The sequence below is a fragment of the Ursus arctos genome, unplaced genomic scaffold, assembly GCF_023065955.2.
Source record: "Ursus arctos isolate Adak ecotype North America unplaced genomic scaffold, UrsArc2.0 scaffold_18, whole genome shotgun sequence".
In the NCBI taxonomy this organism is placed as follows: Eukaryota; Metazoa; Chordata; class Mammalia; order Carnivora; family Ursidae; genus Ursus; species Ursus arctos.
In genome coordinates, this window is record NW_026622852.1 from 55,122,293 (window position 1) to 55,147,350 (window position 25,058).

Below are 25,058 nucleotides of genomic sequence, written 5' to 3' on the forward strand. Positions count from 1 at the left end.
TGCTCTTCAGTGAATAATTAACTGCTCTTCATTAATCGCTCACTGTGAGCCGGGGCCCCTGGGGCTTTTCACAGCATCAGCTCATTTCATCAGGGCTCAGGGGCTTGGGCCCTTGTCTCCCTGTCTCCCACTTACCCATGCGTGCAGGGGATTCTGGGGTGAGAGGCTGGCCGCGGGTCACTTGCTAGGAGGTGATGCGACCTGATTCATGGTGTGTGGACCGGGGTCTGAATGTATATCTTGTGCTGTTTACCTGGGTGTAGACCCACCTTGAGGGGCTGGGCTCTGAGGGGAGGAAAAACTGAGTGTGGGTGGGCAGCGATGGAGTCTGAGCAGGTGAAGTTTGAGACCCAGAATGTAGACCGGTGGGGTCATCCTGTCCCCTTGAGAAGACTCAGCTCCAGAGCTCTGGCCCCCGAAGATGAGGAGGGCTTGGGGGCTGGAGCCACGGGGGTCCTGAAGGGAAGCTGGGCTGTGTGGGGCTCACCAACAGCGTCTGACGATGCACCCAGCTGCCATCTCAGGGCCTCTCCTTTGGGGGTCGGGGGACCTCCTGGAAATGGAGTGGAAAAGGCATTTTCATACAATTTTCAAAGGGGCTTGTGACCCAGACAAGACTGAGAAGCTCATCCCAGGCAGTCATGTCCTCATGCCCTCTGGCGATGGCTCCATGGTCTCTGCAACGGGGGGCCCTTCCAGAGGGAAGAGAGAAGTCCCCCTCTGGCTACCCCCTTGGCCATTGAGGGCTGAACCCCCACAGACCAGGCCCTCTGGGCTCGGCCTGCCCCAGGCATCCACTTCCTCAGACCAGGGAAGGTTCCTGAAGGAGCAGCGGTTCTGGTCTCAGGCCCTGGGGAGCCCATCACTTTGAGTTCTGCAGAAATAGAGACCTACTGTGTGCAGACACAGAGGCACACACAGACAAGCTCTTGTTCTGTGCCAGGGGAGCTCGCAGGGGTGACAGGGATGGAGTGAAGAGGCAAGCAGTGTGGGGGGAGGGATGCAGCCCAGGGACGGAGGGAGAGAATGCTTCCAGCCAGGGAAGCAGGAGCAGGCAGTGCGAGGGGCCTGCGCTGGTCTGCTGGGCGGGGAGCAGACAGGTGTCCCCCTCTGGTCCTGAGCAGCCCCCTGCTTCTTCCCTAGTCCCGCCCACCATCGAGGGCTCTGGAGGAGGGCCTCATGTGGTGAAGGCTGTGGCTGGGAGGCCCTTGGCTCTGGAGTGTGTGGCCAGAGGCCATCCACTCCCCACCCTCTCCTGGCACCACGAGGGGCTGCCCGTGGCAGAGAGCAACGAGACGTGGCTGGAAGCGGGAGGCAGCGTGCTGAGCCTGGAGAGCCTGGGGGAGGCGTCCGGAGGCCAATACAGCTGCGTGGCCAGCAGCCCCGCTGGGGAGGCTGTGCTGCAGTATTCCGTGGAAGTGCAGGGTAAGCCAGGGACTGTCCCCTCTGAGTCACCTGGGCTGTGGACTGCTCTTCCTATACACACTGTGTGTGGGTCCCTGCAGCCCCTGCGGGGACACAAGGTGGTGAAGGCCCAGTGTCCCCATATTGCACAAGACAGATGAACACACAGATCTGGGCTGGAGGTCCTGCAGAGCCGTGAGGGGGCGGGGTTGAGCCCCAGGATCATGCTTTCTCTTCCTGCTCGGGACCCCGAGCCAGGTCACTTGGGACAGGACCCCACTCTGCCTTCCAGATGTGCCTGGCCGACGGGCCAGACATTTGTCAAGGACTCCCTGAGGCCCAAAGCTAGGCTGTGGGCCCTGGTTCCAGGGTGGGGTGGGTCTTTGCCTGCTTTCTTCCATTTGACAGACATTTCTCAGGCATCACCTCTGGGCCAGGCCCATGTGGTATTGGAGAGAAAGCAGAGAACGAGGCAGACGAGACTCCCGAGGCCTCAGTCTGGTGGGGAGACAGATATTTAATATACAGGCCGAGCCTGTGGGGAGACCAGAAGGGCCACTCACTCTCTGGTCCCGGAAGGCCTCCTAGGGGACTTGAAGGGTGAGGTTTGGGTCTTGCTCGGAAGGTGCTGGGGACTTGGGTTTGCTCAGCTCCAAACACCCAATTGTGGGTCCTGTCCCCAGTGCCCCCACAGCTCCTGGTGGCTGAAGGCTCAGGCCAGGTGACCGCCCTCGTGGGACAGCCCCTGGAACTTCCCTGCCAGGCCTCTGGCTCCCCCGTGCCTACTCTCCAGTGCGTATGGGGCGGTGGAGGCCAGGGCTGGGGTGGGGGCAGGCAGAGACTGCGTGCTGGGGGAGTTGGTGGGGATGGGAGACACTCCCCCTTCCTGGGAATATGAAGGAGGCCGCAGAGCCTGGGAGATCCTGCCTACCCTGGCTTCCCTGGCCTCAGGCTGACCGACATGTCCCCCTCCCCACCCCCCTCAGATGGCTGCAGAATGGCCGCCCAGCCGAGGAGCTGGCTGGGGTGCAGGTGGCCTCACGGGGGGCCACGCTGCGCATCAACCACGTGGAACTGGACCACGCGGGCCTCTTCGCCTGCCAGGCCACCAACGAGGCGGGCACCACCGGGGCTGAGGTGGAGCTGTCCGTGCACGGTGAGGGGGTGTGGGCAGCCTGAGCTACGGGGGGGGGGGGGCAGAGCCAGGGGGTCATGGCCATCTGTGCCTGACGGTCGGCCTGGTGGATGAAGGAAGGGCCCAGGGCTGGTCTTCTCTAGACAGTGTTTCTCGGCGGACTTTCCAGCTCCCCAAAGAGACTCAGGTGTGAGAGGCTGGCCTCAGCTGCTTCCATACTTGTCACACGTCCTGTCCACAGGCCCTCACTCCCCTCCCCAGCCCACCCTCTCTTCACTCGCCCTCTTTGTGTTGACCGTGCCGAACTTCATTCAATTCTTAAATATATCAGCTTTCCCACCTCCAAGCCTGCAAATACTGTTTCCTCTGCCTGGAACATTCTCCTTCCTCTTCGACTGTCTAGCACCTCCCTATCTTTCAGGTTTGTCCTAAAGCACCCCTTCCTCCAGGAAGCCCTCCTTGATCCCACTGTGGTTCTAATCTGCACTAGCTAGCCTGCCGTGGCCATAGCCTACCACCCACTGTATTAAAATTGCCTGTTGGGTTGTCCATGTCCCCTGCCCAGCTCTGGGAGCTCTGGGAGGGCAGCACTATACCACTGTTCTCTGCTATACCCCTGAGCCTGGTACAGAATAGAAGCTCGATGAACACATGGATGGGTGAATGGATGGGTAGGAGAATTTTAAAGGGGAAGACCTGCTCTGCTGGCTCCTGGTCTGGTGCTCTCCCCATAAGCCAAGCGTCTGTTGAGAGGATGGAGGCCAGAGGCTGGCCCTCTAAGGACATTCCCTACTCCCCAGGCATTGAGGGGATGGCTGGGTGCTCACTGCACCCCTCCTGACCCTGACCTGGGCCCTCCCTGCCTCTCCGCCTGCCCAGAGCTCCCACAGGTGGCCATCGTTGGGGGCGACAATATCACAGTCCCTTTCCTGCAGCCTGTGACCCTCCAATGTGTGGGGACTGGGGTACCCACCCCAAGTCTCCGCTGGTGGAAGGATGGGGTGGCCCTGGCAGCCTTGCGGGGGAAACTGCAGGTACGTTCAGGGGCCCCAGGGCTGGTGGGGCAACTGGACACAGGTGGAGGGGCTGCTTTTTAGAGGTTCTGGTGATCCCAAGGGGGGTCCTGGCAGCCTGGGGGCAGGATGAGGGCTGCGTGGTGGGCCTGAGGAGGGGAGGGGGTCCTAGGTGGCTTCAGCTATCAGAGGGACATAGTGGGGGGAAGGGAAGTATCCCTGGAATCCAAATGCAGAGCTTAGAACTCCACCCCCAGAGCCGAACTGTCCCCTTGACTCCTTTCTCCCGCCCCTGGGGTCTGCAGCAACCGGGCTGCTCCCCACGTCCCAGCATCTCCCTGACCACCCTCCAGTTTGGGGCCCTGTGTCCCCACGGCACACACTCTGCCACCACCCCCCCCCCCCCCCCCAGATCGAGAAGGTGGACCTGAGGGATGAAGGCGTCTACACTTGCACTGCCACTAGCCTGGCTGGCGAGAGCAAAAGGGACGTGGCTCTCAAGGTGTTGGGTGAGGACAAGGGTGCTGGATGGTGGGTGATCCCGCGAGCGCCCCCGGGGCTGCCCTGCGGTTTCAGGCGGGGATGGGATTTTAAAAACAGCATGTCCTTGTCTGCATTCATACTCAGCTTTTGCTTGTCTTATTCATTCTTGGGTTCATCTACGTCCTTGCGTGCTTGGCAAACCTCTGGACTTGTCACTTTCCACCATACCAGCTGTCAGCTGTCCCAGCAGAGCTGGGTGATGGGGTTGTCCCCGTTGTGCCCCTTCCGTAAAGATCGCAGCCCAATGCCTTGTTCTTGTGCCGGTTCAGGAGTGGGGTTCCTGCCTCAGAGGACATGAGCCATTCGGGGCTTTTATTGCCCAGACCCTTCGGGAAGGCTGGGGAGGGACATCAGGGATGGCTGGGATGAGCTGCCGGAGCCCTCATCCACCAAGTCAGGGCTCTCCTTGTCTCCCCAGTGCCCCCCAACATTGAGCCGGGCCCGCTGAACAAGGCAGTGCTGGAAAATGCCTCAGTAACCTTGGAGTGTCTGGCTTCGGGCGTGCCCCCTCCTGGTAAGACCCCCTCCTCTGGGCTGCAAGCCGTCTCCAGCTGGCCCAAGCTCCCCATCTAATGAGGCTGGCCGGTGCCCCAGGCACCGCTTGGGCTGTGGACGGAACAGCAAGCACTCAGTAGGCTTTCCCCCTATTTCTCAACTTTCCTTGCTTCCTTCTCAATATGCCAGTCACTGCCAGGGCCCAGAGCTTTTGCACTGGTATCTAAAGCCAGCGTGCAGGGGGCTTCTGTTCAGAGTTTGCAATCTCACAGGATGGCCTGGGGCCTGGGCCCGGGACCAGGATCTCTGAGTTGTTGTCTGTCTGGGGCTCTTCTCTAGACCAGCCGCTGGGGAAAGGCCAGGCGCTCGGAGCTAGGTGTGAGTGTTCGGCCGACGGGGTGGGCGCTGGCAGGATGTAAGGCCCATGCTTACAAGGGTGCTGATTTAGAATGCGGCATGTTTCCCTCTAAAGATGGTTTCCTGGCAGGGAGAGGTGAGGCGGGTCGGGCTGGCTTTGACTCTCCTCGCTCCTGGCTACCCCAGCCTCCATCCCAGGGAACGTCCCCTCTGCCAGTGTCCTGTCTCAGACAACACTGCCCTGTTCCACCCCAGCCTTCTTTTTTGAGAACACCGGCTTGCTCCAGTGCCTGAAATAAAGGCTCGCCCTGTGCACCCCCCCCGAAAGCCCTTTGTAGATGCTTATTACCCAGGAGCAGTCTGAAGGGCTGGCCGGACTGCTTGCACCTCTCTTCTTTTCCCCAGATATGTCCTGGTTCAAGGGCCACCAGCCTGTCTCTGCCCGGAAGGGAGTGACGGTGTCAGCTGACGGGAGAGTTATCCGCATTGAGCGGGCACGATTTTCTGATGCCGGGAGTTACCGCTGCGTGGCGTCCAACGTGGCAGGCAGCACAGAGCTGCAGTTTGGGCTGCGGGTCAATGGTGAGCTGCCCTGGGACTAAAGGGGTCTTTCTCCAAAAAGTTGTCCCTCCATTCATTTCTCTGCCAGTCTGTTCATCCATCCATCCATCCACCCATCCATCCATCCATCCATCCATCCATCCACCTATCGTCTCTCCTTCCATCCATCCATCCATCATTCATCCATCCATCATTCATCCTTCATCCATCATCTCTCTATCCACCCACCATCTGTCTCTCTGTCCATCCATCATCCGTCCATCTATCCATCCATCCATCCATCCATCCATCCACCTACCCTACCCAGGGGTCCTCAGCCTTGTTACCCCACGCCATCCCCATAATAATGACCTCATGCTGACCAGAAGACCCAAGTTCAAGTGCTATTTCTGTCATTTTCTATCTGGTCAGCCTTGGGCAGGTGACTTGCCCTCTCTGATTCCCAGTATCCCATCTGTAGAAGCCTCATGGTGGTATTGTAAGGATGAGATGAACACCTTGGGAACTGTGGAGTGAGGGACCCTTGTTGGGAGTGGCAGTCCCCGCACTTCTGTTTGTGGCTGTGTGTTCTGTGGGCTCTCCTAACCGGGGCCCTGCCGGCTTTGCCCTCAGTGGGGCTCACCCTGTGCCCTGTGTCACCCCCACCTGCAGTGCCTCCACGCATCACATTGCCGCCCAGCCTGCCAGGCCCCGTGCTGCTCAACGCTCCGGTCCGGCTGACCTGTAATGCCACCGGAGCCCCCAGCCCCACGCTGATATGGCTGAAGGATGGAAACCCCGTGTCCACTGCAGGGGCCTCGGGCCTCCAGGTCAGCAGGCTGGGCAGCCCTGGCTCTCCTCCCTGGTGCCTCAGTAGGTGTTAGGAGCAGAGGTCAGGCCCTGGGAGCTCCAGGGTGAGGGAGAAGCGGGCTGCCAAGGACAGTTCGCTGGAGGGAGGAAGGAGAGCTGCTAAATGGGGTGTCTAGAGCCGCATGGTCTCCAGAAACATAATGATGCCACCAATACGAGCTTTGCATGTAATTTTAAAAAAGATTTATTTATTTATTTGAGAGAGAGCACGCATGGGGAGGAGGGGCAGAGGGAGAGGGAGAGAAAGTCTCAAGCAGACTCCACGCTGAGTACGGAGCCCAACACGGGGCTCGATCCCATGATCTGAGCAGAAACCAAGAGTCGGGTGCTCAACCGACTGAGCCGCCCAGGCACCACGAGCCATATATGTAATTTTAAATTTTCTAGCAGCCACATTCAAATGAGTGGAAAGAAATAAGTGAAATCCAACTTAATGACCTATTTTAGTTAACCCAAACTACCCAAGAATCTGTTCATCACATGATCAACATAGAAATTACTAAGATATTTTACATTTTTCCTTTTGTTCTCTTTGAAGTCGGTTGTGCATCTGTCTTATACTTGGGGTTCAGCCCCGTTGCAAGGGCTCACTAGCTGTAATGCTGTTCCAGAGGATTCTTTCGGAGCATGATGTAGTTTGCCCAGCAGCCAGCAGCCATCCCAAGGTCCGGGCGCAGCTCCCGGTTCCCCTGCCCCTTGGGGGGCTCTGGGGTGTGGAGGCTGCTGCCCAGGTGTGCCTGGCATCAGGGCCAGTGCGTGAAGGTGTGGGTGCTGCCCCCTGAGGTGCATAAGCTCACGTGGGCTTCCTCCTGGGGGCACAGGTCTTCCCCGGGGGCCGGGTCCTCACCCTGGCCAGTGCCCGGGCCTCGGACTCGGGCAGCTACTCCTGTGTGGCCGTGAGTGCGGTGGGCGAGGACCGCCGGGACGTCGTGCTCTATGTCCACAGTGAGTCTCAGGCTCGGGGTGCCATCTGGTCCAGGCCAGTGGCTCAAGAAGTTGGGGCTGGGGGCGCCCCCACCAGGCCCAAAGGGCGAGGGGCAGTTAGATGTGGGGGGCGCCAGCCTGAGACCCTGGCTGCCTTCACATGGGGGTCAGTTGGAGGTGAGCTCCCCTGTCGTGGACAGGTGGGTGGGCGGGTGGCCTGCACAGCCGGGAGCTCTGTGTTCAGGGAACAGATAGAAGGAGCAAGACGTGGCAGGAAGAGTACCCGCTCATGTCAGGAATCGATGTTCTCACTGTCCTAGGTGAAAGGGGGTAACTCCGTTCCAGAAAGGCAGTGGGGTGGGTGTTTGGAGCTTGTGAGTGTCATAGATGTGGGGTTCAAATCCTGCCTCTGCCACTTCCTAGCTCCGTGAGCTTGGGCCAGTCACTCTGCTTCTCTGAGCCAGCCCGCCTGCCTGCCTTCCTTCCTTTCTTTCTCTCTCTCTCTTTCTTTCTTTCTTTTTTGAAGATTTTATTTATTTATTCGAGAGAGAGATCAGGGGGAAGAGCAGAGGGAGAGGGACAAGCAGACTCGGCACTGAGTGCAGAGCCCAATGCAGGGCTCAATCCCACGACCCTGAGATCATGACCTGAGCTGAAGTCAAGAGTCGGGCACTTACCCTGACTAAGCCACCCAGGGGTCCCTGAGCCTCCCTTTCCTCATCTGTGAACTGGGGCAAAGATAGCACCCCCCCTTAGAGGGTGTCATGGGATTCGCTGCCCTCACGAAGCACACGGTTACAGTCACTGTTGTTTTAACAATTCCTCTTCCGGGATTTTGTGGAGGTCTGCACAGGTGCATGAGGGAACTCTGGGAAACGTAGAGCCTCGGGTAGGAGGGGTGAGGCAGCCGTCCATTCTAGCTCTTTGCCTTTGCGGGAGTGATAGCTAACAGGGATTGTGTACCGAAGTACTCACTGTGTCATTGTGTTTAATCTCACGGAGCCCCCATGAGGTGGGTACTTACTTTAATCCCATCGTACAGATGAGGAAATCGAGGTCCAGAGAGGCTGAGTAACATCTCCAGGGCCTCACACAGTGCCTGAGTGGTAGACACAGGACTCCACCCAGGAGCTGTGACTCCAGACCCTGCCTTCCTAACCCCGACACTGCTCTGGTCATTTTTGTACCAGGGGAAAAGGTGCCTTGGGGATCTGCTTTTTAAAAAACTTAAAAAAATAAAGATATCTATATTTCTTTAAAAATTTTTTTGAGATAATCGTGAATTCACACACAGTTGTAAGAGTTAGTACAGAGAGATCCTGGGTCCCCTTTACCCCCTCTCCCTCGATGGTATCATCTCGGACAGCTAACACACGAAGCCGCACGTGGGAGATTGACCTTGTTATGACCCACCAGCCTATTCAGATTTGCAGCAGGACTGGGAAGGTCCTGGAGGGGAGGATAAGAGGGTTACAGCTCCAGACAGAGGCCCCCTCCTAAAGCTGACTCCCCATTGTCTGGTGCCGACCCCGGTCCCACCCGCCTGCCTGAGGCTCCTCTCCTGCCCCCTGCCACAGCGCCCCCAAGCATCCTCGGGGAAGAGCTGAACGTGTCCGTCGTGGCCAACGAGTCTGTGGCCCTGGAGTGCCGGAGCCAAGCCGTGCCCCCTCCCGTGCTGAGCTGGAGGAAGGACGGCCGCCCCCTGGAGCCGAGGCCCGGCGTCCACCTCTCCCCAGACAAGGCCTTGTTGGAGGTGGGTGGCCTCTGGGGGTGCCGGCGGGGATTCCACGCACAGCAGAGCTAGCCCTGGGCGGGGTGGGGCCTGCGGGTGCCCCAGTGAGAGCAGTTCCGCTCAGTGTGACCCAGGCCCTGGGGCACGCCCTCCTGACCTGGTAAGAAGCCGCTGGAGGCCCTCCCTCAGTCCCCACAAAGCTGAGACTTTCTCTTTCCAACCGTTTTTCGCTCTTTGTTCAAAAGCCTCCTGGCCTTTGGGTGTTAGAGCCCTTCATCGGGCCTCTGGCCCAGCGAGGGAAGGGTGGGTTAGGGTCAGGGACTCTGGGGTCAGCCTGGATTTACATTTCTGCCCCACCTCCTGCTGGCTCTGCCACCTTAGGCAGTGTCCTGACCACACGGGCCTCAGGTCTGTCACCTTTAAGCACCTTGCCACCTTTTTCCTTTCTTATGAAAAGAAAGCCAGCCCCTAGAACTTCTCATCCATGTCAGCTAGGGAACAGGGGGACGTGATCACCGCTCTCCACCTTGTGACGTGATCGTTCCCAATTCGGAGCACCTTGATTTGGTTTCCTCTGCCTGGAATGCCCTCCTCTCCTCCCTACATTGTTCAAAGCCACGACCTAACTTCATCACCCCCTCTGTCAGGATCTGACCTCTGAGGACAGGATCTCCTGTCCCCATCCTTCATTTTCCACCTTCCCTTCTGGTGTGTTGTTGGACTTCCCAAAGAGGCCAGGAGCAGATTAAAGGCAGGAGAAGGACTGGCCCAGCCACATACCCACCATCCTTAGCAGGGCCGGGCTGTGGATAGGAAGTGGGGTGAGGCTGGCAGGGCTGCCATTTGGGGAGCCCATTCCATGTGCCTGGCCCATGTCAGGCCAGCACAAGCCATAGCTTCTGGAAACGTCATGGTGTAGTAGGTGGGAGAGGTGCTGTCATTGCCCCCGGGTTCCAGGTAGGGGGGAGATGCAGCGAGGTAAAGTGTCCTGCCCAAGGTCACTCTGTCCAGGGGTAACCCCATCTCTGTGCTGCCCCCGCTGATGGGTCATTCTTGCTCTTGGCCAGGTGAGCAGAGCGGAAGTGGGGGATGCAGGCCGCTATACCTGTGAGGCGCTGAACCAGGCGGGCCGCTCGGAGAAGCACTACAACCTAAATGTCTGGGGTGAGAATCTTGGGGGCTGGTCTGGGGTCCCTCCCCCTGCCCCTGCTGCGGCTGGCTCTCCTGCCCCCCGGGGGGAATGCTGCCTCGGTGGTTCCAGGATACAGGCTTTCTCTGTTGCCCATCCCTCTCCCTTCGCAGCCTAGCACTCATCCCATCTCTCTCTCTGTTCTTCTGTTCTTCCTCAGTGCCTCCTGTGTTCCCCTCAAGGGAACCCCGCACCCTGACCGTGACCGAGGGGCAACCTGCGAGGCTATCCTGTGAATGCCGAGGCATCCCCTTCCCCAAGATCTCCTGGAGGAAGGATGGTATGATTGCTTCCCTAGCCCAGCCCCACCCTCGGTGCCCCTGCCCTCACTGGGCGCCCCCAGCCCAGAGCCTAGCTGGGCTGGAGACAGGTGGGCTTACAGCCCTGGGGGTAAGGGTGCTCGTTGTGGAAGTGACGCTGCCTTCAGCCCCTCTCTACTCGGTCCCCGAGTCTGCCGGAGGCCCTAGACCTTTCCCACCCAGCAAGAGCTGGATTGGTCCTTAGACCTCTCTTCCAGAAAGCCCTCCCTGACCCCCACTCCAGGGCTGGGCAGGGCCTCCTGGACACGGCCCCTGTGTGTCAACCTGTCATGTAGTCATCTCAGTCCTTCAGTGTCTGCTCTCCCATGAGTCTGAGCCCCGTGGGGCACTGTCTTGGCCACCACTGCATTGCAGATCAGCACCTGGTACAAAATAGGTGCTCAATAAGTATCTGGAATTCATTCATTTAACCAGTATGTACTGAAAGCCTCTCCATGCCAGGCCCGTTGGAAACATGGTGGTGGATTGGGGTAGTCAGATGATAAACAGAAAGTTAGTGAATAACTTTGACGGAAAGTATGATCTATGGAGAAAAATAAAGCCAGAAGAGGGAGAAGATGTTTGTAGTTTCAGGCTGGGAGTCCAGGGCTGTTTCGCCAAGCAAAATTTAAGAAGGTGAAGGAGGGATGAACATGAGAATATTGCAAGGAAAAATATTTCAGGCAGCGGTATGAGCAGGTGCAAAGGCCCTGGGGCAGGAATAAGCCAAGTGTGTTTGAAGAGCAGGCAAAGAGGAAATGCGCTGGAGCAGAGTCAGCAAGGGAGAGGTAGCAGGAGATGGTCACCAGAGCGATGGGAGCTGGATGGAGGCCACCGTAATGATCTCGACTTTTACCTTGAGAGGGATGGGCTACTGTTCAACTTTTACCTTGAGAGGGATGGGGCTACTGTAAAGGCTCTGGACAGAGGAGGGACACAATCCAATTTATACTCTGGCAAATTCACCCTGCCAGCCATGCGAACAGACCATTGACAGCAAGGGTGGCCCTGACTGCCTGGACCAGGTGGGTAGCCATTAGGTGTCGAGAGGAGTCCAGTCTGGATGCATTTTGAAGGTAGTGCTGGCAGATTTCCTGCCGGGTTGGATAGAAAGAAAGAAGGAGGAGTCAGGGTAACTCAAGGTTTTGGTCTGAGAGTTAAGAGAGGGGTGCCAGCATCACCGAGAGGGAGAACTTGGGGGGGAGCAGGTCTGGGGACAGCCCTGGAGTTTGGGGCTTGTTAATTTGGAGACCTCTGTTAGGCACCTGATGAGATGTCAAGCGGGCAGTCAGGGGGAGGTGTCCAGAGCTGGAGGAGCGGTCTGGGCTAGGGATCCGTCTGGGAGCAGCAAGGCAGGCCAGCAGGGAAGAGAGCATGGGCAGAGAAAAGGTAAGGGGGAGCTGCTTGCTCTCCCTCCCCAGGTCACTGCAGCTAGACGGATGGATCGTTCAGTAGCCTTCGTTGAGCCCAACTATGTGTCAGGCCCCAAGGAGCTCCTAAGGATCCCAGGGAGGGTGTGAGGCAAGGTCTGCCTTCCTGAAGGGCCAGGCCGGGCTGGGATTCAGACGGGACACTGATCTGCAGGCAGATGTGTGGTGAGGAGAAGCCTGGGGGTGCTGGGAGCTCAGAGGGGGAGCCAGGAGCAGCTTTGGCATCCAGGGAAGACTTCTTGGTCGAGGTGCTGTGGAAGCGGACACCAGAAGGTGTGAGCAGGAGTTGGCCAGGATGGGAGGAGGGGAGGACAAACATTCTGGGTGGAAGGACCAGAGGCTTCTTTCTCGCTGCATCTAGGTCAGCCCTTGCCAGGGGAGGGGAACAGCCTGGAGCAGGTGTCAGCTGTGGGGCGGCTGCTGTACCTGGGACAGTCCCAGCTGGCCCAGGACGGCACATACACCTGTGAGTGCAGCAACGTGGCGGGAAATAGCAGCCAGGACCAGCTGCTGGAGGTGCATGGTGAGCCGGGCTGGGATGACCTGAACCAGGTAGAAGGGCCCAGAAGGGGGGGGTAACCAAGCATGCTGGTAGGGCGGACCGCACCCTCCAGAATCCCAGCAATGGCAGGAACTGTGGCAAAGAGAACAATTTCACGTGCCCTCTTAGACGGCTGGCGTTTTATGAACCGCCCCTCCCAGTCAGCTCGCTCCAGCTCGTGACCAGCACGAGAGAGGGGCGACGGGGTCCCAAGCAGCCCCCATTGGCCCAGAGAAATCAAATATATCTTGAAACAGTTGGAAACAAAGCAATATAAAACGTATGCGAAGCTCCTGCCTCTACTTGTCCTGCAGGGATGAAATTAGGTATGCAGCCTTGTAAAAATCATTCTAGAAAACAAACCCAGGAAGAGCACTGTTCAGCATCCCACCTATGCAATAATGGCCTGCCCCAAACGGTCCCCAAACGACTGTTTAAGCTCCAGGAAGTCCCTGGTTTCTGAGGAAGGAGACCCCTTCAGATTGTCAGGGCCATGCTGTGTGACCTTGTCCTCCAAACAGTGGGCCTGCCCCTGATTCCCAGGGGCAGGAGAGGGGTTGGGAGTACTGTTGTGACCCGATTATAGAAATGGAAAATGGGTACCCCGAGAGGTGAGGTCACCTGGCAAGGTCACACAGCCAGCGAGTGGGCGGGGGAGCATAGGCCTGTGCGTGGGCGGGCCTGGTTCATGGTGAGGGCCTGGTGCCCAGCAGCCATGGCGGCCTGCGCTGACATGCTTTCTCCTCATCCTCAGTTTCCCCTCAGATCGCTGGCCCCCAGGAGCCCCACACACAGGTCTCCGTGGTCCAGGATGGGGAGGCCACTCTGCAGTGCAATGTCACAGGGAAGCCCCCGCCCAGGGTGACGTGGGAGCGGGACGGCCAGCCACTGGGGCCCGAGCCTGGCTTACGGCTGCAGAACCAGGGTCAGAGGCTGCACGTGGAGCGGGCTCAGGCTGCCCACAGCGGACACTACAGCTGCGTGGCTGAGAACGTGGCCGGAAGGGTCGAGAGGAGGTTCGCGCTCTCTGTGCTGGGTGAGCACCGGCAGTGTGCTGGAGGAGGACGGAGAGTGGGGCTGATTGGAGAGAGCAGGGCCAGTCCAACCTACAGGCACAGCCCCTTGTTCTTCCAAGAGTCAGGCCACTAATGGGGCCCCTGTTGGGGGGAAGCCTTGAATATTGCTTTCAAAATCAGGGCTGGCCCCAAATAGCCCTCATTTCCTCCCTCTTTCTTTCCCTTACTTGCTGTTCCCCTACTCCATTCCTAGCCCTGGGGAAATAAGCAGTCTCTATTCTGCAGGACTCGTGTGATGGGGGGATCCAGGGCCTATGAGAGACAAGGAAGAGCCTCAACACTGTCATGGGAAGTCAGGGCGGCCTCCCGTAGGAGGCGACCTTTTAGCTGAAATGTAAAAGCTGAGTAGGAGTTAACCAGGTGCCAGGCTGAGGGGAACGGTGTGCAGGGCAGAGGGAACAGACTACGGAGGCCTGGAGAGGTGATATGGCACTTTCAGGGTGGCTGCAACAGCCTTCTGATTCCAATCTTTTATTGAGCTCCTACTGTATGCCTCAGGGTAGGAGCAGGAAGTGGTAAGAGATAAGATGGGCAGGGCTGGGTTTAGGGAGGCCTTTCTCATCATGCCTTCCCCCACCCCTCTACCCCCTTCCACCCCCCAGGGATCCCTGGCCTCGCCCACTTAGCCCCTGCCTGATAGAGCGTGGCTTCCTTCTGGAATGGATCCTTTAGAAAGTGAGAGGTGCCACTTACCCCTGCCATGTGGATTCAGGGGGCGTACCTGTGTTCCCCCTGGAACTAGAGTTCCAGTCCCGTTGCTCAGCACTAGGCACTATACTAAGCACGTGTTGAATCCTCCTTGGCCTCCTCCTGAGGGGGTGGGGAAACTGAGGCCCAAGGTGTTTGCCTGAAGCCAAAGCCCAGCCTGTGGCCACCAGTCACTCCCTTCAGTGGGAGCCGCTTTGATCTTGTCACTTCTCTCCTCAGGCTCTCCTGACTGGGGGTGGGGGACCTTGCAGGGGTACAGCTGTTGGGGGGTGCAGGGAAGGAGCATACATGTGCAGCCTGAATGTGGTTTCTCCTCTGTGTCTAGTGCCCCCACAGCTCATCGGAGATTTGGATCCTCTGACCAACGTCTCTGCTGCCTTGCACAGCCCCTTGACGCTGCTCTGTGAAGCCACAGGTGTCCCACCCCCAGCGGTCCGCTGGTTCCGAGGGGAGGAGCCCATCAGCCCCGGGGAGGACACATACCTCTTGGCAGGTAAGGTGCCAGCCAAGGGGCTATCTGGTTATCAGGTCTGGCCCTCTGCCTCTACCTCTGTTTATCACATGTTCCTGACCTCTGACCCTTTGCTGCCAGGCCTGGTTGGGATAACCATTGAGCTGTTGGTCCCCCAAGAGTACAACCAAAAACACTGGGTAGGTGAGGTGCTCCAGGAAAAACAATTGGATTTAAATAAGTTTGGAAAAGACTTCCTGCTCTGTTCCCCTCCTGAAGACTGACAGTGACTATTTGCATAGTTTAGGTTCTGATAAGTCCTGCAGCAGGAAAAAAAAATTCTCATGGCATATCTATAACATCCCTCGGAACAGTAACAAACTTTTGAAATGCTGAGTTAAGCACCTTCTCTGAATATTCATCCTGCCCACAAAGTTGGTTTATGATGGTTCTTATTGGTATACAAATGGGGAAACTGAGGCCTAAGAGGCAGTGTCCCATTCAAATCTTACAGGAACTTCAAGACCACTGAAGCTCAGTTTCAGTGATTCAGCCAAAGCTGCGATGGCAAATAAATTTTCCCCTGTGCACCACTTCTGAGCACATGGTAGGGGCGTCCAGATACCTTGTGATGTGAATTCAGAGACTGCCTCTGGGCAGAAAGGAGCATGGCAGTCCATAGTGATGTCTGCCTTGGGCTCAGGAACAGCAGTAATGATATGTCCTGTGTATCTGCCTTCCCTGGGCAGGTCTTAGGTGAACCTTGGTTGCATTCCCCTGAGAGCAGCTGGCTTGCCTCTGAGAGGTCCTTGGGAGAAGGTGGCTTTTTTTCTAGGTCTGCTAGAATAGAATGGGGGCGTCTGGCCTGGGCCAGGACTGCAGAGCCCATTGCTGTCCTTTTAGCCCCAGCCAGTCCCCAGAACCAGGGGTAGCCGGGGGACATATCCTTCTTACTAGAAGAGGGTCCTCAAGTTTACCCATGTGCCTATCTAATGTCCGCGGGCTCCCTCCATCTGTTTACTCTCCTGGGCCTCAGTTTCCCCATCTGAGGAAAGGAGCACTGGGGGAGGCAGACACATACACATCTAATGACAACACCTGGTGCACTCTTGTTCCTGGTGAGCAGCCTGGGCTCAGCTTGGGACAGAGGCTGCTCATAGCTGTGATTGGAGCCCCCTCCTCTGCCTCCCCAGGTGGCTGGATGCTGAGGATGACCCGGGCACAAGAGCAAGACAGAGGTTTCTACTCGTGCCTGGCAAGCAACGAAGCTGGAGAGGTTCGGAGGAACTTTAACGTCGAAGTCCTGGGTATGTCACAGCCCCATTCTCCTGCACACCCCACAAATTCCTCCTCTCCCACCTAGGAGCTTCTGGGGTCCCGTGCCCAGGACTTAGGGCTTGTGCTGTAGCAGGGGGCTCAGCACAGGAAGGAGGGAGAGGCCAAGCCTTGTTTTCTCTGCCTGATCAGCAACCTCTGCTCGGAGGCTGTCATGGAACTTTCTGGAAACAGCAAGGACTAACCCAAAGTGGAAGGGGGCAAATATTTTCAACACCACCTAACTGCCTTCCTCTGGTCAGGGCCTTCCCCCAGAGGCACTGGTACTTCCCCCTCAGCCAGCACCAAATGTTTATTGAACTCACTGCCCCATGGGAGCAGGCACAAGAGGATGGGAAACTGAGGCACAGGGAACTGAAGGCAGTTGCGTTAGGCTCTTGGTTCTGGGCTCTTGCCTTCCTGCTTCATGGTCGTTCAGCCAACCCTTGTCAGTAAGCATCTGTCTCCCTGCTTCTCCCAGTTCCTCCCAGGATTGAGAACGAGGACCGAGAGGAGGCAGTCAAGGTCCCCGAGGGGCAGACAGCTCACCTGACATGCAACGCCACAGGTAAGGGCCACACACACGGTGGGCTGAGAGAAGCATGAGAAGATAGCTTCAGAGAGGAGGGGGTACCAGAGTCCCAGCCTGCCCCCAGCCCCAGTGCTCCTCATGGAAGGTCTCTGTATATCATAAACTTGGCACCATATCCCTGCTCCTCTTTGCACCCGCTATGCCTCTGCCCCCAAACACTCCTCCCCACTCCTCACACGACTACAGACCTTTGCTTCCAGGACTTTCTACAAGGAGTCCTTGGCTGACCCCTTGGGCCCATGGGCTACCTCCACTGGGCTCCCAGAGGCCCCAGGGCTTTCTTGTCCCAGCACTAAGCACACTGGACCGTAGTAACCTTGGGACATCTGTGTACCCCAGTCAGGCTCTGAGGTCCTTGAGGACCCAAGGACTGCTTAGTCACCTTGGTTTTCCCAGTGTTTAGCAGAGTAGGCTCCCATTAATGCTTGTGGACTGGGCTGGCTGGCTGGATGGATGGATGGAAGGAATGATGGATAGATGGAAGGATGGATGTGGAGGTGGGTGGGTGGATGGATAGATGGGGAGGTGGGTGGGTGTGTGGGTGGGTAGATGGATGGATGGATGTGGAGGTGGGTGGGTGGATGGATAGATGGGGAGGTGGGTGGGTGTGTGGGTGGGTAGATGGAAGGATGGATGTGGAGGTGGGTGGGTGGATGGATAGATGGGGAGGTGGGTGGGTGTGTGGGTGGGTAGATGGATGGATGGATGTGGAGGTGGGTGGGTGGATGGATAGATGGGGAGTGGGTGAGTAGATGGGTGGATGGATGAATAGATGGATGGGAAGGTGGGTGGATGGATGGATGGATGGATGGATGGATGGATGGATGGATGGAGAGGTGGGTGGGTGGGTGGATGGTTGGATGGATGGATGGATGGATGGATGGATGGATGGATGGAGAGGTGGGTGGGTGGATGGATGGATGGATGGATGGATGGATGGATGGATGGATGGAGAGGTGGGTGGGTGGATGGATGGTTGGATGGATGGATGGATGGATGGATGGATGGATGGATGGATGGATGGTTAGGTGTGTGAGTGGGTGAGTGGATAGATGGACGGATGGAGAGAAAAGTGGGTGGCCGGTTGGTGAAGGGAATAACTTACCTTTCTGTCTTGCCTGTCTATACCAAGTCATCTCAGCCCACTCCTCCATAAGGAACAATCAACCACATAGGAAAGGACCCAGACCAGGCTTGGTGGCTGCTTCTGTGTCTTGCTCTGCTGTCTGGGCCTCTGGGACTGAGATGGAGAATCCATGTCCTCTGCCCTATCCTGGAGCCACCTCTGACCCCTTGGCCAACCCAGTCAGAGCCTGCTGAATTGTCTCACCTGCTTCCCCATCCTTACAGGCCACCCACAACCCAAGGTCACGTGGTTCAAAGATGGCCGGCCCCTGGCTGGTGGAGACGCCCACCACATTTCTCCAGACGGAGCCCTCCTGCAGGTGCTCCAGGCCAACCTGTCTAGCTCTGGCCACTACTCCTGCATTGCAGCCAATGCTGTGGGCGAGAAGACCAGACACTTCCAGCTAAGTGTCCTGGGTAAGTGCTGGGCCTCTCCCAGCTGCCCTGGGCACCAAGAGGAGGGAGAACCAAGGTGACCAGCTCGTTACAGACAGCCCTCGTGTCCCACAAAGCCCTCTCCTATTTTTCCCCCCATTTCTCTGGGTTCAACAGCAACAACAAAATAATAGCTCTGTTGGCCGAACAGTTATGGGCTAGGCATTTGGACAGGCCTGACTGGTTGGGTCTTCACAACAAGCCTAGGAGGTGGGAGATGTGCTTGTCCCTGTGTCACCAATGAAGCTCTGAGGCGTAGAGAGGTAGCAGGGCCCCCGGGTGTCCATCTCCCGATCAGCACGAACTGTCTTGTCAGGAGAAACAGGGATCTAGTATATGAGAGGGACACAGCCTGGCTTAAGAAAATCTGTTTCTAAAAATGCTGGCAGTAAAGGGGACAGTCCCCTGCGGGGCCCGAAAGAGGAAATCTTAGGACCAATGAAAGCAGAGCTCTTCGTGTATCGGGGAACCCTCTGGAACACAAGCAGAACTGACAAGGCTCTGGTGAATCAGTAGATCATCTGGATGTTAAGAAACTACTGGGGTAGTTGAGGCAGAAGTAGGCCAGCCTCCTCTGTGGTGTGGCTTAGTGGTGGAAAGCCTAGGGTCCAAAGCTAAGCACCAGGGTCTGAGACTTTTCTGGGTCCTCAGGCCCAGGGTTAGGGATCTCTGTTAACAATCACACCCCCCTGCCTCCCCACAGTGGTCCCCACCATCCTGGGAGTGACGGAGGACAGTGCGGATGAAGAGGTGACAGTGACCATCAGCAACCCCATTTCTCTGATCTGCGAGGCACTGGCCTTCCCCTCCCCCACCATCACCTGGATGAAAGATGGCGCCCCATTTGAGGCCTCGAACAACATCCAGCTGCTCCCAGGTGATGCCCTGTGTAGGGGGAGAGCGAGGGGACAGGTGACACGTTCTTGGGCTGGGTTAGAGGAAGGGACTGGTGAGCCTGAGGTCATGTGACCTCCGGGTGACCCTGGCCCCCGCCCCTGCAAGCAGGCACCCATGGGCTGCAGATCCTGAATGCCCAGAAGGAAGATGCGGGCCAGTATACCTGTGTGGTCACCAATGAACTTGGGGAGGCCATGAAGAACTACCACGTGGAAGTGCTCAGTGAGTCAGGGACCCTCCAGGGCACCAGCAGGGAGGCAGGAGGCTGCGTGGGAGCCTGTGGGCCCCGGTACCTGGGTGCCACAGACACCCTACGCACCTATCTATGGCTTGTCTCCGCTGATGGTCTGGGGCAGCTAGGGCTGACGCAGTCACTTAGGGCCAGGGCCCCAGGAGAAGGGGGAACAAGTGAGTTAGGACTTGGGTCACTTGGACGCCCAGATCCACACCAGTCCTGGTTTCCTTCTGCCACCTGCAGTGTGGTATGGCCAGAGGCCCCATGACTTGAGACCCCGCACCCCCAGAACGGCCCACAGAGGTCACCCCAGGAATTTCCCTGCCCCAGACCTGCCCTGTCCTATAAAGCATTGACAACCAGCAGTCTCTCCCCTAAGTGAACAGCCGCAGGAGCGGGTCGGTCTCCAGGCTCCCTGTTCCTCGGCGCTCGGGAAGCAGACCCCCCTTTCTGGGACTGCCCTGGGTGCAGGGTGAGCCCTGGGTCTCAGCACCCCTTTCCTAGGCCTGCTTCTCAGACGCCGTTGTGGTTTTCAGTCCCCCCTTCCATCTCCAAAGATGACACCTTGGGGGAGGCCAACGTGAAGGAAGTGAAGACCAAGGTCAACAGTACCTTGACCCTGGAGTGTGAGAGCTGGGCCGTGCCCCCGCCCACCATCAGCTGGTACAAGGACGGACGGGTGAGTGAGGAAAGCCTGGGGTCCCCCTGCTTCTGCTTGGAACCTTCCAGAGAAGCCTGTCAGAGCACCTGGTCCCATAGCCGGCCTGGGCCCTGCCTCACTTTGTATTTTAATAAGAAATCCGACTGTTTGTGGGGAACAGACTTCATCGACATTAAAGTCTATATTTACCCATTTAACTCCCGGTTTTTCAGCCATACGGGTTTGGTGTTATAAAATTGTCTGAGCACTACCATTACTTCGTGTGGTATTCTTAAAATTTTGCTAAAACGTAAGTAGGTTTGGGGTGCCTTAGTAGCACAGTCCGTTGAGCGTCTGACTCTTGGTTTCGGCTCAGGTCACGATCTCAGGGTGGTGAGATCGAGCCCCGCATCAGGCTCCGCGCTGAGCGTGGAGTCCGCTTGATATTCTCTCTCTCCATCTCCGTCTGTCCCTCCCTCCGCACTCGCTTGTGCGTGCTCTCTCTCTCTCTCGAATAAATAAGTTACGAATATATATATATAGGCTCGTCTGGGTGCTCTCTGCCTCTCATTTCTGACGGTTCCCCCTCTTCCCCCCCCCAGCCCGTGACCTCCAACCAGCGACTCCGCATCCTGGGAGAAGGCCGGCTGCTCCAGATCCAGCCCACGCAGGTCTCGGATTCGGGGCGATACCTGTGTGTGGCCAGCAACGTGGCCGGCGAGGATGACCAGGACTTCAGTGTGCTCATCCAGGGTGTGTGGGGGCCAGCGGGGCTGGGTGGAGCAGGGGCCAGTGGGGATGGGGAGGTGGGACAGCTGGGAGTGGGAAGTGTGCATGCTTCTGGAACAGTCTGGCAGGAGGACTCTCTTCCTGCTGGCTTCTTCCCTTTCTCATTACTGGCTGGCGTGTCTTACCTCCAGGCCCCTAGCCCTGGCCTGGGCTCTTCCATTAACTGACTTTGTGACTTGGGGCCTTCATTGCCCTCCCGACCGACCTTGGTTTTACCTTCGTCAAGTGTGGCTCATCCGATCAGGGCGCCTTGAGGGCCCCCACCACTTCTGAAAGCCAATGATTTTGTCCCTCTGTGCCCCAATAAACTCTGGCTAAAACTTAGGATCTGGCTTCCTCTCCTGAGAGGTGTCAGCATGTCATAGGGAGTCTTTTGAGGCCACTGGACATGAGCCACAGAGGGCAGGAAACTTATCCTAGTGCCAAGCATAGTAGTTGCTCAATAAACACCGGCGGAAAGAATGAGTGAATTTAAAAACTGCCTTAACCGAAGAGATCTGCTGTAACCGTGGCGTTCCCACACCTGAGGGAGGCTAGCACGGGAATCTCTTTGAGCAGAGACGCTTCCCCGTCCCTCGGCTGTGTGTTCTAACAGCTTTGTCCCCCCCCCCCAAGTGCCCCCCATGTTTCAGAAGGTGGGCGATGCCAGTGCAGCCTTCGAGGTCCTGTCCCGGGAAGAAGAGGCCCGGGGTGGGGTGACGGAATACCGGGAGATTGTGGAGAACAACCCTGCCTACCTGTACTGTGACACCAATGCCATCCCACCCCCGGAGCTCACCTGGTACAGGGACGACCAGCCCCTCTCGGCCGCAGATGGGGTGTCTGTTCTGCAAGGTAGTTAAGAGTGCACAGAGAGTTCGGGGCGTTTGCAGGCACGGGTCGGGGTTCACCCGTCTCAGAGCTGGGCTCCTTAACTGCCCTTATGAATCCTTGGAGCTCTCCCGTGTGCTGCTTGCTGTGTGGCTGTGTGGCTGTGTGACCACGGGCAGGCCACGCGACCACTCTGGACCTTGGCTGCGTTTTGTAAACCAGGGCTAGACGCTCCTTGCCTATTTGAAGGCAAGAACGGGGGCCCTCTTTGCCCCCCTGGTTTTTAGACCCGAGGCTCTCACCTGGGCCATGCCCACCTCTGGGCCTGAAGATCTGTAATGTCCGGGGATAACCAGCCAAAGCTGGTGTCTTTCTCGGCAGGGGGACCCAGTTCCTTTAGTAAGATCTCATGAGGACCACACTGAGGGGGTGAGGCGGGGGCGGGGGCAGGCATAGAGCGCTGTACCATCTCATCAGCGGGGACTCGGTGACCTTTCAGCTTAGGGTTTGTCCTGTGTCCTGGAGCAATGGTGGGGCTGGTCGGGGGTGGAGATGAGGTGGTTTGCACGGGCCTCTAGACAAATAGGGTCATGCCAAGGTTTGTACTTTGGTGCTTGCAAAAGACAGCAGCCTCTTGGGGATGGAGAAGAGGCAATGCTTACTGAAGGCTGTTTATCCCTGTCAGAAACCCCTGATTCACCCCTCAACCTGGCCACTGCCCTTGGACCCGGACAATGGTCCAGATCCTGGGTACACAGAGAGCTCAGTCACGTGCTGATTCCTACCTCCGATCCTGACCAGAGGTTAATCTCAGACATCAGCTGACCACCCCTCTCCCCCCGGTCCTAGCCATTAACCTCTAACCCCACCATTGTCCTCTGACCCCAGCCACTGACCCTTAATCATGGACACATAGAGTTGTGGTCACAAACGGACCTTAATTCTGAACCTGACCATAGATTAATTTCACATATCAAGTGATCCCCAAACGTAGCTGCTGTTTCTCCAAACCTGCTACTGTCCCTGGCTCTGCAGGTAATGAGCCCCTGGTCCTAACCCCGGGCCGGCGATCCCCCCAACCCAGAATCCTGAACACGTGGTGACCCTAACCCGGCTCCGCTGGAGACCGCCTCTAGCCCCGCAGAGATGCCAGGGTCTGGCCCTGGCTGTCTCTTGATCACAGGGGGTCCCAGGTGACACCTCCCAGGACCCCATCCCCCATCCCCGATCACCACAGCCCAGGAGCCACCTCATTGCCTCCCAAAAACCTATCCCTGGACATTGGCCAGCTCTCTGCCCCCTCCCTCTGCCTCCATTGAGGAGCTGGCTCCGTGCTGCTGGGCACTCTTGGGAAGCCTCAGTTCTTCCATCTGTAAGATGGAAGGAGTAGCACCAGAGTCAGAGGCCAGGAAACTGCTCAGCCCAGGGCCCGGCCCGCAGCAAGCAGGGCAAGCTGCTTCTCTCCATTTCACAGAGGACATGGGGCAGTGATGTCTTTGGGGTCCCCTGCCTCCTTGCCCTCGTTCAGGTCTCTGTCCTGTGTCCCCACAGGAGGTCGGGTCCTGCAGATCCCCCTGGTGCGTGAGGAGGACGCTGGGAGGTACTCATGTAAGGCCTCCAACGAGGTGGGCGAGGACTGGCTGCACTACCAGCTGCTTGTGCTGAGTGAGTGGCCAGCTCGGGGCCAGAGGGTTTCGGTCAGCAGGCCCCAGGGGGGCCTCCCTGCTGAAGGGGGTCAAGGCGCAGTGCACGTTCAGTCCTGCTGTACTGGGAGGTTGGTCACATAGGGCACGTGAGCTCGGACTGGGCTCAAATTCCAAGTGGCCTACTTTCTAGCTGTATCACCTTGAGCAAATCACAGCCCCCCCCCCCCATGCCCCAGATTCCTTAGCTGCATCAGGGCCGGGGGGCGGGGGGCGGGGCGCATGGGGAGGAGGGCACCAGGCGCCCTAGCCAGAGCCTGGCACCACGTGCTGCTCTCCCCTCCATGTCCACCCCCCACCCCGGGGACCTTTCCCAGGCAGGCCGCCTGCTCCTCACCCTGCTTTCCCTGCCCCCCCCAGCCCCACCTGTGATCCTGGGCGACACGGAGGAGCTGGTGGAGGAGGTGACCGTCAACGCCAGCAGCACCGTCAGCCTGCACTGCCCGGCCCTGGGCAACCCCGTGCCCACCGTCGCATGGCTCCAGAACGGGCTGCCTCTCTCCCCGAGCCCACGGCTGCAGGTCCTGGAGGACGGGCAAGTCTTGCAGGTCAGGGCATCCCCCAGCTCAGGCTAAAGGCAGCAACTGCCGTGACTCGGTCCTGCTTGTCCGGGAACCAAGGAGCTGCCGTTATCTGTGTCAAATGAGGCTTTTTGCCGGAAAGCATGTTGGAGCACCCGGAACTTAATTCAGCCCACCAAGTAATCTTACGTGAGCTGCTCGCTGACAGCAGAGGGCTGCACTTAGCACCTGAAAAGGGCACATATGCACGCCCACCTAGAGCCCAACGCGGCACCGGCAGCCCTGCTTGGGGCCCGGGGGGAGACTGTTGTCACCGCATAGTTTGCTGCGGGGACTCATCCAACATCTACCTCACACAGCACCCTGAATGTCACAAAGAGCCCTTCAGGGATGTGGGGTGGGGGGTGCCTATCCGCCGAGCCCCCTGAGCGCTGCTCCGTGCAGACAGAGGTGGCCGGCCGTCTGGGGGCGGGAGCCCTCACAGCACTTCCTCGGGGAGCCCAGAGCCGGCAGGCCTGTGGGGTCTCCCAGGCACCTTCTCCCTGTGCCCGCAGGTCTCCACGGCGGAGGTGGCCGATGCCGCCAGCTACATGTGTGTGGCCGAGAACCCGGCGGGCTCCTCAGAGAAGCTCTTCACCCTCAGGGTACAAGGTGAGCTGGGCTGAGCAGCGGCCCCCGGGGGTTCCCAGCTGAGGAGGGCTGGTGCTCTGGGCTGGCTGTGGCCTGCTCCGTGGGTTAACCTTGCGGGGAGAGACGGCCCCTCTTCCCACCCGGGGGGGGCAGGGGGCACCGCCTCGTTGCCTCCAGCGTCCTGGGCTCTGGGCTTGTGCGCAAAGTGCGTGGAACCCAGCTGGTGTGGGGCCGACACGTTCCCCGGACCGACCTTCCAGCGGAGCTAGGAGGCCAGCCCCAATGTACAGCTCAGAGAGGTCACCCGGTCGAGGCTTTCCACCTCGTTGGCCATGAGCTCGGCCTCCAGATGTGGGGCAGCTGTGGCCTCAGGGGCAGAGGTGTGATGGGGTGGAGCACTCCAGGTCTAGGACTCAGGCCCAAATTGATATTTCAGCCCTGCCACTGATGAGCTGAGTGGCTTTGGGGAAGTCAGTCTCCCTCTCTGATCTCTGAGCCCTGTGTTCTCATCTGTGAGGCAGTTGTGACAAACGGGCTGTTGCACGGCCTTGTTTGAAGATGGGTCAGGATGAGGCACCAGGAGCTCCTCGAGGCCTTGTTCTACTCTGTGGCTCGCGGCCCCCTGCTGTAATGTGTTCTCATGTGTCTTTCTGTCTCCTG

General features: G+C 58.2%; 1 protein-coding gene across 4 annotated transcripts in view; it reads left to right on the plus strand.

Moving 5' to 3' along the window:
* Window positions 1-25,058, plus strand: part of HMCN2 (hemicentin 2) — a 149,405-nt gene that overhangs the window by 78,198 nt on the left and 46,149 nt on the right. For 3 of the 4 annotated variants that reach the window (XM_057313385.1, XM_057313386.1, XM_057313387.1), the window contains 26 exons: window positions 1,144-1,425; window positions 2,088-2,196; window positions 2,391-2,560; window positions 3,419-3,573; window positions 3,965-4,061; window positions 4,514-4,609; window positions 5,353-5,529; window positions 6,160-6,317; window positions 7,179-7,302; window positions 8,859-9,034; window positions 10,081-10,177; window positions 10,363-10,482; window positions 12,293-12,454; window positions 13,227-13,508; window positions 14,582-14,749; window positions 15,901-16,014; window positions 16,503-16,589; window positions 17,964-18,155; window positions 18,877-19,050; window positions 19,176-19,292; window positions 19,842-19,984; window positions 20,548-20,698; window positions 21,350-21,568; window positions 23,096-23,209; window positions 23,608-23,795; window positions 24,323-24,419. In XM_057313385.1, the coding sequence (XP_057169368.1) occupies window positions 1,144-1,425; window positions 2,088-2,196; window positions 2,391-2,560; window positions 3,419-3,573; window positions 3,965-4,061; window positions 4,514-4,609; window positions 5,353-5,529; window positions 6,160-6,317; window positions 7,179-7,302; window positions 8,859-9,034; window positions 10,081-10,177; window positions 10,363-10,482; window positions 12,293-12,454; window positions 13,227-13,508; window positions 14,582-14,749; window positions 15,901-16,014; window positions 16,503-16,589; window positions 17,964-18,155; window positions 18,877-19,050; window positions 19,176-19,292; window positions 19,842-19,984; window positions 20,548-20,698; window positions 21,350-21,568; window positions 23,096-23,209; window positions 23,608-23,795; window positions 24,323-24,419 (3,969 nt within the window). The remainder of the gene's footprint in view (window positions 1-1,143; window positions 1,426-2,087; window positions 2,197-2,390; window positions 2,561-3,418; window positions 3,574-3,964; window positions 4,062-4,513; window positions 4,610-5,352; window positions 5,530-6,159; window positions 6,318-7,178; window positions 7,303-8,858; window positions 9,035-10,080; window positions 10,178-10,362; window positions 10,483-12,292; window positions 12,455-13,226; window positions 13,509-14,581; window positions 14,750-15,900; window positions 16,015-16,502; window positions 16,590-17,963; window positions 18,156-18,876; window positions 19,051-19,175; window positions 19,293-19,841; window positions 19,985-20,547; window positions 20,699-21,349; window positions 21,569-23,095; window positions 23,210-23,607; window positions 23,796-24,322; window positions 24,420-25,058) is intronic. The other variant, XM_048223413.2, reaches the window with a different exon arrangement.